The sequence below is a fragment of the Lolium rigidum genome, chromosome 1 (assembly GCF_022539505.1).
Source record: "Lolium rigidum isolate FL_2022 chromosome 1, APGP_CSIRO_Lrig_0.1, whole genome shotgun sequence".
NCBI lineage: Eukaryota > Viridiplantae > Streptophyta > Magnoliopsida > Poales > Poaceae > Lolium > Lolium rigidum.
This window is the reverse complement of record NC_061508.1, coordinates 37,635,676-37,645,632: the sequence shown is the minus strand read 5'-3', so window position 1 is coordinate 37,645,632 and position 9,957 is coordinate 37,635,676. Positions and strand designations below refer to the sequence as shown.

Genomic DNA, 9,957 nt, shown 5'->3' with positions numbered 1-9,957 from the left:
GTAAGCACTCATACCCCTTCCTAACTTTGGCGGTAAGGTTTTTATAGGGATTTCATAGATCCATGCAATGTTGCTCTAACTCATCGATTAGCGCTTCAGGTAGTCAGTTGAAGTATAGATCTGTAGGCTTCTGCGTTCATTGGTCACCGACGTTGACATGCACGGATGCTTGTGACTTGAAGCTCCGAGGGTAGAGAAAATGGTGCTTTACGGGTAGAGCATCAGCACGGTAATCACCAGCATTGACATGCACTGCCATGCTCATGAGCGATCGTGGAGTGGCAATCTTCACTCATTGCGAATTTGCAAATGCTGGTGATCACCGCGCGAGTATGCATGCATATGTGCATGTCAATCCCAGTGATCACCGCAGCACAACACTGCATCCTCCTTCTATGGGGAGGGGGGTGGTCAATGGGAGGACGCGGGAGGAAGCGCATGCTATCCCGCCCAATTTATCTGTGGTTCAAATTTAGTGGACGGATAGGTCAGTACACATGAGTCGATCAATTTGGATCGCGCCACTGAAGCATGCACAAACTATCGACTTGTCCACGTGAACCATTTCAAATGAACCAGAACCAGTTAGACGGTGCCGCTGGAAATGCCCCAACTCACAATGGGAGGCCAGCTGCTGTCTACAACGAACTCGTAGACTGAGAGTACTATCTAGTTTTCTGCCCGTCCCAAAAGGCCACAATTATTGTTCACTTATTTTTTAAGGGAAAAATGTGGTACATTAATCGCCCCCACGGATACGCTCCCATGGAATGCACCCAGTTTTCCAGATGGGATCCATGAACCCATGCATCACTGTTTAGCCATCTCCTGCAGGAGTTATGGAGACAGATGATTTGTCCCCATTGTACTGTTCTCTTGCCGGTTCAGGAAACGGCATTGCGGGCGGAAGAGCGTCCTGTCGGCGAGTTAGACGCGAGCAGTCCAACAAGAGGCCATCAGGCCCATCACCCAATCAAGGCTTGCTTATCATCGAGCCGGCCTGTTATGACGAAAGCCGGAACGGCCCAGTAGATGATCTTGAGCGACTGGCTAGAAGGCCCAATGGCACCGAGTTTCTACAAGAGGCCGAAATTCCATTGCACAAACGAGCAAGCATGACTTCAACAAATATAACGTCTGCAGATCAACAACGCTATTGCATTAAGAATTCCTGCCAACCGTGACGTACATTACACACCGACTGCATAACATAATGTACATGTGCTACTCTAGCACAGCTCTGCGTTACTGTCCACACAAGATCTGTATCTATCTGCATAATACAAGCTCAATGACTGCTGACGGTGATATCCCAGAGACAGGACTCTTCCGGAGCGCAGGGATGGGTTGTTCTGCGCCACACTTCTAGATTAGCAGACAATATCAATGTAGCTGAATCACGCACCCCATGAGAGGTAGGAGTTCAAACACATCAAGCCTCTTTTCTTGTTATCCTGTCAAACAGCAAAATTAATCAGTCTTGAGATACGATCACTTCCAAGACTAGTGCGATAAGGTGAGAGATTCCCGGACCTGAAGCAATAGATTCCAAGAGCAAGCTTGATCTCGTGACAAACCGAAACGGCAAGATGCAGGTACAGACCCACTGTTGCAGACAAATAAGGCATGAGATGTAAGTGTGTCATGACCACACATGCAAAGCAGGTGGTAGATTAGATATCTACATGGCACTTCACGATTGCAAGACAGATGCAAGGCTATTCAACTGAGAGGGGCCACATGCTTCAGCTTTCAAGGTTTCAAACTAAATTAAGAGTGAAAGAAGCACTTCACCTGTGTACGCAGTGTACAGAACAAGAACCAGAAGCTCATCAGCTAAAGGGGTCCTGTCAACAACAACGATGCATCTTTTAGCTTAACTCCGCACAGGTACAATTGAATGTTGATATTACTAGGCGCAGCGAACATCAAGGAACTTACCCATTGTTAATCTTCGCAGCCAGAGCATTCGCTATCGCGAATGGAAGAAACACCAGAGACTGAAACAAGAGATGTTTGGCCATTATTTTGTATTAATCTGCACTCTGTGTATGCAGCAAAGCAAAACAAATAAGACCAGTATAAGCAACAGGCATACCATGCACATTCCAGTTTTTAGACCTTTGGGCTCGTCACACAAGTGAGCAAGTATCATCCTTCCCTGTCCATGCATGACAATTTCATTCATAATATGAAAAAACAAGTGGCCTACCAAACTTGCTTGGGAAAAAGGCATTGATGTTGTTGTTGATGATCATTGGTTAGTTTATGCTAGACCCACTTTTAAGTCCATCCATAAGAACAGAGAAACTGTTTCACCATGAAAAGCAACATGCAATAGGACAAATAACATGGAGGAACACAGGACTATCTGCATCTGTGGTGTATGTTAGTTGTAAGGTGATTTATTTCTCCATGTTAGTCATACCCAAGTCATTAGGTGCTTTACGAATTCCATATGTCCAGGTGCATAAGACCTATCCAGTTCCCCCCATATAACTTTACTTGCACACCGTGCATGAACTTTTCTGAATTTATCATTTCAGATCACAAAGGAGAGTCAAAGTGCCTTCAGATTAAGGGATGCACATCATATCTATAAAAACAAACTTACATTGAACTGAGAATTCTCATCGTAATCATGTGTAGTCTACTACCAGGTGATCTAAAGGAAGGGTCAGACCAATGCATCAAAAATCATTTAGTTTTGTCTGTTTGAGTGCTTAGTCAACTTTGAGTTAAATTCATGTCAGGGATAAAAATAAGGGTTTGTTTGCTCCACAGGCGCATGCTTTTTGGTTAAAAGGCAGTCGATCTTGTGGGACACTGAACCTACATTCAACTGTTGCTTTTTTAATCAGATTGCCCAAAAAGCAAAAGGAATTCAATTTTACAAATAAAAACCATGGAGCTAGTGAACCTCAAGATTTTTTTCTTTTTCATATGCATAGTTGTAAATCTGCAACACTGTTATATGAAAAAAAAAGCAGCCGCTTGCGTTTTAGCAGGCCAATAAATATGAAAAGTACATTATTGCATATTACTAACTATACTCAGCAATTCAGATTCAAGGAACCTAAGAACAAAATGCAACTTACAACCAAATATCCAAAAGCAGAACCAGTTCCGATCACAAGCAGATGTGGCTGGTTCCTCATGATATCTGAAGGAGAAAGATAACACCTGCACAACAAGATAAATAAAACTAGTGTTCCCTTCAGAGTTATATTTTGCAATATATACAATGAGAAGACATTATTTTCACATACCAGACAGCAACTCCAGCTAACAGCACAACAAATGGAAGGAGCTGCAAGCCAGATGTAAAGTCTCAGCATCAAGGGCGCACAAAATATAGTGAGATAAAACAAAAAAAAATGGCATTGTTCCTTAAATCAGGAATGTAGACTATTTCAAAAAAAATGTGGGCAATGAGCACTCGTCAAAGATTTAAAAAAAAAATCCTATAAAATTAACTCACCAGCTAAGACCTGACTTTGCCATTTTAGATGCTCTAGTGGTCTATAAGCTTTAGGAGGAACTAGTCCTTTCTCCTTGTACAATCTTATGCACTTGTAATTTTGATGTGCAAAGATATACAAGCTAAGTGACAAAAAACTATCCATATGTGCAAATAATATTCAAATCATTGCTTGCTGATGGCCTGGAATTTGCAAAAGGACTCTAGCGCAAGACAGCTTCTACAACTTCAAATATTAACAGCTTTAGGTATTTTACATACAGGAATTCCAAGAACTTACCATTGCTAATGCTAGTTCCATGCTTCCTTTTCGTGCATCAACAACTTTTTGGACATTACCGATACTGTGTAACAGGAGAATCAGTGTTTAAGCGAGGAATATCAGAAAGACATATGTAGCAGTGTTGTACTGCTGTTTATTAGGTTACGTGGACATGCAATAAATGCAACAAACACATTCCTTACAAGATACTAATCCGTTTCAAGAATCAATTATTCGATAAATGTCACAGCAGTTTTGGGTATGAAAAATTGCACAATAGGCATATGAATCAGTCATTTGTTAACTTCATGTGATGGACCTGTGAAAAAAGTTACTCGAAAAACAAAAATAGAGAGATTTGAACTCACTTGGATCCAACTGTTGGGATTACAGCAAACAGGATCATAAGAATCAGCACAATAACGTACATGGGGATTTCTGATAAAAGTGAAAGAAACAAAATCAGAAGCAGTTTCTGTTAATAGTAACGTTGAGTATATGTGTACTATGTTGGCAATACAGCCAGCCAATGTAAGCTGTAACTCTTGCGCTGAAAAGAGTAAAGCAAATTGTACATACATATACTGAGATGCATATGTTAGTCCCTAAAGCAACATACCTGGAACAAACGGAAGTGGAACCAAACTAATTAGGGGGATAGATTTCCGAAAATCTTGCGCCCACCATTCAGCACCTAGATCGGGAGATAGAAGTGGTTATCTAAAAGGAATATACTAAAACATAATAAACGCAGAGTTATGTGAACATCAAGTCCTGCTTAGGAAAATTACCAGTAAAAAAGGTAAAGAGGTGGGAGACATAAATCAGCATCAGGCCTTCTGTTGGTCCATTTATTACAGGAAGAATGAGTGTATTTGTAAAGTAGCTGGCAGCATGAGAAATGCAAGCGTCAGTAAACAGCAAGAAGAATTTCAACAAATCAATGCAGTAGAAAATATTGTGAAGTAGCAAACATGATGAGAAACCAAACATAAAAAAACAGCATTTTGAATGTTCAGGAAGCAGATGTTGAGCTGAATGCTAAGTTTCTTATGTGATCAGTGATCACTAAAAGAACTAGAAGAAATAATACAATAAACTGAGTGATAAGAAAATGGATACATGTAATATGCCAATTTGAAACTCAACTGTGAAGAAAATTACCAATAAGTCACCATACATTTGGTGGCATATACTGGTATACGACACACAGAAAAGATTCAGTTCTATTGTTCGACAAAATCAATCTTCATGCTGCAGCATGTACGGATTACGGAGTCTAAACCCATTATTACAGAAGGAAGGTCACAAGTTCATAATGAAATGAAAAAAGGGAACATTTTGGACAAGAGATCATTTTTTTAAGAGATGTGGAATATGCACACAAATATGAGTTCCAAGGGACTTACTGTTCCCATGTTGCCAGATAAAATGGAACAGCAGCAACAATCCAGAAACAGAATGTCAACCTTCCACACATCAAGGTGCTTCCAAGGGCCAAAGCTTCAAACTAACCCAGCATAAGGATGAACGCAGTCAAGATAGATAATAGATATATCTTTTTGTAAGAGGAAGTGAAAGGTCTTAAAAGAAATCCTTACAGCACAGGCAAGGGCATCACATCCTGCAAAATGACAAATTTGCACAGTGTAAGGTCACGAGAGAGAGAGAGAGAGAGAGAGAGAGAGAGAGAGAGGGAGAGAGAGAGAGAGAGAGAGAGAGAGAGAGAGAGAGAGAGGGAAATAAATACCATGATCAAAAAGTTCTCCTAGAGGACTTGATGAGCTGGTGCGCCTCGCTTGTTTACCATCAACAGCATCGAAAGTCTAGCAGGAACAAAACAATCCATCAATTGAAGCCCATGAACTTAGATGGCATGATAAGTTCCAGTTTAAGTAGAACTCTAGATAAATGAAGACAAGGGGGTAAATAAACACAGAACACTATGGCAGAAGAAAAGACACCGGGTACGTTGAAAATGTGTGGTTATCAAAAGGAATTGCTGAAGACCACTCGAGATGTCGTTTGGTATCCATCATTTGGGTCTGGAATCCTAGAATTCATTTTGGAATTCCATAGGTGGGCTGTTTGGTTGCCACAGAATTGGGCCGTCATTTCATTTAGCAATTCCAGCAAAATGACCCCATGGGTAAACACAATTCCAAGCTGAGACCTGTCATTTGCGATTCTCTATGAAAGCCTCTACAAATTCAATATTGAATTCTGCTGTCATTTGTAATTCCTGTGGCAACCAAAATGGTGTCTATTTCTGAAATTACAATGTAAATGAAATGAATACATGTATTCATTTCAAAATGCTACAAACGAAATGAAAGCCTGGCTTCCAAACGACTTGTCAGAGATAACTCTGTAGAATACGACGGCAAATTGTTACCACAGCCTAGACACAGGGCACTATGGCAGACGAAAATACACCAGGTAAGTTGAAAATGTCATGGTTGTCAAAAGGAAATTGTTGAAACTTTGACCACTTAGAGATAACTCTATAGAATACGACGGCAAATTGTTACCACAGTCTAGATATGGGCATTATTGGTGTGTTTTGGGTAGTTGTACTTGCATCGGTCAGATAAACCAGCTTAGAACAAGGTTCAGAAAAGTTCTAGGCGTTAATTCCTAGTTTTGCCTCTGCCTAGCGCCCATCTCGTCGAAGCGCGCGCCTAGGCACGCCTTATTTAACCGCATACTCCATACTCTCACCAACTTATATATTTGTATGCATGTCTTTCAAGCAAAATAATTCGTCTACAGAGCAACAACAGGCTTAATTTTAATCAGAACTGCCCACTAAGGGTGTAAGCTCAACTGTACATCAGTACTTGGCATATTGCTCCAGATTCAACCACTTAGCGAGATAAAACTTATATAATTAGGTGGCTGTGCTTTCTTTTTCTCTCGAAAATGAGCCGTGCGAAGTGCAAACACTGAATAACAATACTCCCTTATATTAAAAAAAACTCCCTCTGTCCCTATTTACATGGCACCCTCGTTTTTCATGATTTAACTTTGACCATTAATTTGACCAATAAAACATGAGTCATGTGTCATAAGAATTATACCATTAGAAACTTTATTTGAACATGAATTCAATTGTATACTTTTTGTGACATACAACACATGTTTGGTTGGTCAAATTGATGGTCAAACTTTGACCTTGAAAACGTGTGTGCCACCTAAATAAGGGCAGTGGGAGTATGAAAAAACAACACAACGTCCTTCTTTGCCGTAGATTTCACAGTTCGTGTCACAGTAAGAAGTTAAGCCAACTGATAAGCAATAATAGCAAGTATTTACGGAAATTTCACATTGAACACTCTTTCTTAAGCAATATAACGATACTCTTTGGTAACCAAACAGGAAAATTTTGTATCGACTGGAGCAAGAAATAGATCCATTTGAAATCTGAAGCTTAATCTCACACACCTGGTACAAGAAGAGGAGTACTCCATGAGCAAGATGGACCCACCGCGGGGGAGCTGTGTCAAGGTGGGGTGAATAAATCTGTGAAAAATAGAGTTATAAGTGGGGAAAAAGACATTACCTAAAAAGGTGTAATGCATCTTAAGGTGAACAAAATAAATAAAGATACTCACATAGCTAAGCAGCGCAGATGTAAGTAGAAACATAAATCCTGTGAGCGTGATCTGAAATTTTGGAAAGGATCACCACTGATTGCACTAAGTAATATGAATCCAAGGAAGAATTGACAATATGCTGATCAATCTCTTACCATATTTGGTCTATATGTTGGTCCATACATGCAATAGAAGAAAAAGATAAATTAGTTCAGAAGTTCTGTTTAATAAAAGAATAAAAAAGGAGTTGAAAGCATTTATCTGCAGTTTACCCAAGACTAGATTTCATTTACTATATATTATGCATATGTAGCACTATGAAGGTGCACTATCTCAGGTCGGTGACCATCCTAACGATGAGGAGACTTAGGCGGCAGGGAAATGTGTGCGTCTTTGATAATGAGTCCCCTGCTGCCAGGACCTGGTCGGCAAGATCCTCATCGAGCCAGGTCAGTGGAGGTTGGTAGGCGCGAATGAGCTCTGAGCCCTGCTCCTGCATGCCCACCCTCCAGATCACACCCTCATCACCCTTTCTTCGTAGTTTTGCTCCTAGTAAGCTTCTGTTTTTTCCTTCTTTGATTTTTTTTTTCTAAATGTTCAGTGTTTCACTCAGTTTTGCTCGGCACAGTGATTGTGGTTGTGTAGTTTCCGTACAATTTGCATTTTGGCGCATGTTCAAGAAAGAAAAAGGGTCTAACATCAGTCTTTGCTAGTTCTTAATCCACAACATGATAGCAGGAACATCAAGTTTGTTCGTTTTGTCACCCGTTGCTTAAGGCAAACCCTTTGCCCATTGGTTATACAAGCGAATCAACCAATCAAGCACATTTTACAGGTAAGGAAGAGCGGTCATTCTCTACAGTGGGCAGGCATGTAATTGCACATTTTCTGTTTAGAGCAAACCACTGACTATTTACAACTGGACAGATTAAGCTAATATAGAAACTAATTGCCAATCCACACAGTTCTAGGGAGTCTGACATAAGAACCAAGACTTCATCAGTCATATTGAAACTGCCTCAGCCCTCAGTTCAAATGTTCCTTCAAAGCGATTTTGTGCGGGGTACAGCTTGTGGAGCCTGCCCATAATTCCCAAACTGCACCGTCCTTCTTGCTAGCGCATCTACTCTTAACGATTTAACCACGATACACGCTAGAGAAGAGAATGGAGCGGGGGGCAGAGTTGCGGAAGGGGACTCACGGCATCCATAGCGGGAAGAGTGTGACGCAGCGGCTCCAGAAGGGCTGGAGCACGTACTTGGCCACCACCGAGTGGTCCTGCCCGCTGTAGCGGTATCGCTTCAGCGTCTCCACGCCGTGCGCGCCGATGTACACCATCTCCGCTCGCGGTGAGGGGGGCGTGGCCGGCGGCGACTGCGGCGGGGGTCCCGAAGGCGGAGGGGGTTTTGGGGAGGGTTGGGAAGGTTCTGGAAGGGTCGGGAGGGTGCTGGATCGCGGTGCTGTGAGCCAGTCGAGGGGGTTCGGCGGCGAGATCGGGAGGCGGAGGGAAGTTGGGAGTATATTCCTATTCGACTGAGCAATCAACAGGACGACACCGCTGCCAGGGTGCGGGCCCCACCACTCTCCATTGCCCCGCACGGGAGCCTTTTCGGTTCCAGGGTCCGACACCTGTTCTTTCCCGTTTCAATTTTTTGTGAGAGATAGGGCATCTTGTGTCTTGATTCAGACTTAGGGTGTGTTTGGTAGGTCGGTTCACCACAGATTATCTTTCTCAGGTGAGACTTTCTCACCCCATACAAGTTGGACTCAGATATTACCATATGTTTGTTGGGTCGGGTGCGTTCAGCCAAGCTGGACCAAGAAGCTGTTTGGTGCCCAGCTGTGTGTTTAACCAGGTTGAGGTCCTATTTCTACACAAAGGCCCCTGAAAAGAAAACAAAAAAAGCAATCGAGTCCCTATACATAAAAAATCAAAAGCAATCGAGTCCCTGGCCGGCCGTGGCGGCGCTGGCCCGTGGCCGTGGTGGCGCTAGCCATTGGCCGTGGCCGGAGCTCGTCCGTATGGTGGCGGGGCTCATCGGTAGAGTGGCGGCGCAGGCCGGCGTCCGGGAGGCGGCGAGCAGGCGTCGCGCAGGGGAGGCGGTGCAGGCCGGCGTCGGGAGTCGTCGCGCGGGCGCTCAGGCGTCGCGCAGGGGAGGCGATGTAGGCCGGCGTCGGGAGGCGGCGCGCCGGCGCCTAGGTCGGCGTCTGGAGGAGGCGCGCAGGGGAGGATTCGGGGGAGGCGCGCAGGGGAGGTTTCGGGGGAGAGCGTTCCAGGGGGGAAATGAAGGGTCAGACGCACGACCCCTGTTGGACTCGGCCCGGTGCGGGGCGTGCGGGGATTTTTTCGGGCGAGGTCGGCCCCGCCCACTGCGAAGCTCGATCCGAGCTTCTCTACCGGGCAGGGCTGAGAGCTCATTTTCGTGCGAGATGGGCACTGCCCAGTTCGACCGACCCGACCTAACAAACACTGGATGGCCCAAAATTCTCGGTTGGGAGGAGATTTTCTGGGTAGAACGGACCTACCAAACACACCCTTAATTACTCGACACGTCTTCATCTACACCTACCAAAAGGGAGATGTGTACCTACACGTGTAAAGCTCAGGAAAAGTATCT

The 9,957-nt window shown here is 43.6% G+C and overlaps 1 protein-coding gene across 1 annotated transcript; it reads right to left on the bottom strand.

Moving 5' to 3' along the window:
* Positions 1-1,134: 1,134 nt before the first annotated feature.
* LOC124671340 (choline/ethanolaminephosphotransferase 1-like) lies at positions 1,135-8,677 on the bottom strand. The gene is made up of 18 exons (XM_047207725.1): positions 8,541-8,677; positions 7,495-7,504; positions 7,358-7,408; positions 7,188-7,265; positions 5,494-5,569; positions 5,345-5,367; positions 5,153-5,253; positions 4,535-4,629; positions 4,363-4,437; positions 4,112-4,181; positions 3,762-3,825; positions 3,270-3,310; positions 3,099-3,183; positions 2,099-2,161; positions 1,942-2,000; positions 1,795-1,847; positions 1,534-1,606; positions 1,135-1,454 (listed from the first exon to the last, which is right to left on the bottom strand). The coding sequence occupies exons 1-18, from the start codon at positions 8,675-8,677 to the stop codon at positions 1,433-1,435; spliced, it is 1,176 nt and encodes a 391-aa protein (XP_047063681.1). The 3' UTR covers positions 1,135-1,432.
* Between the last annotated feature and the right edge of the window lie 1,280 nt (positions 8,678-9,957).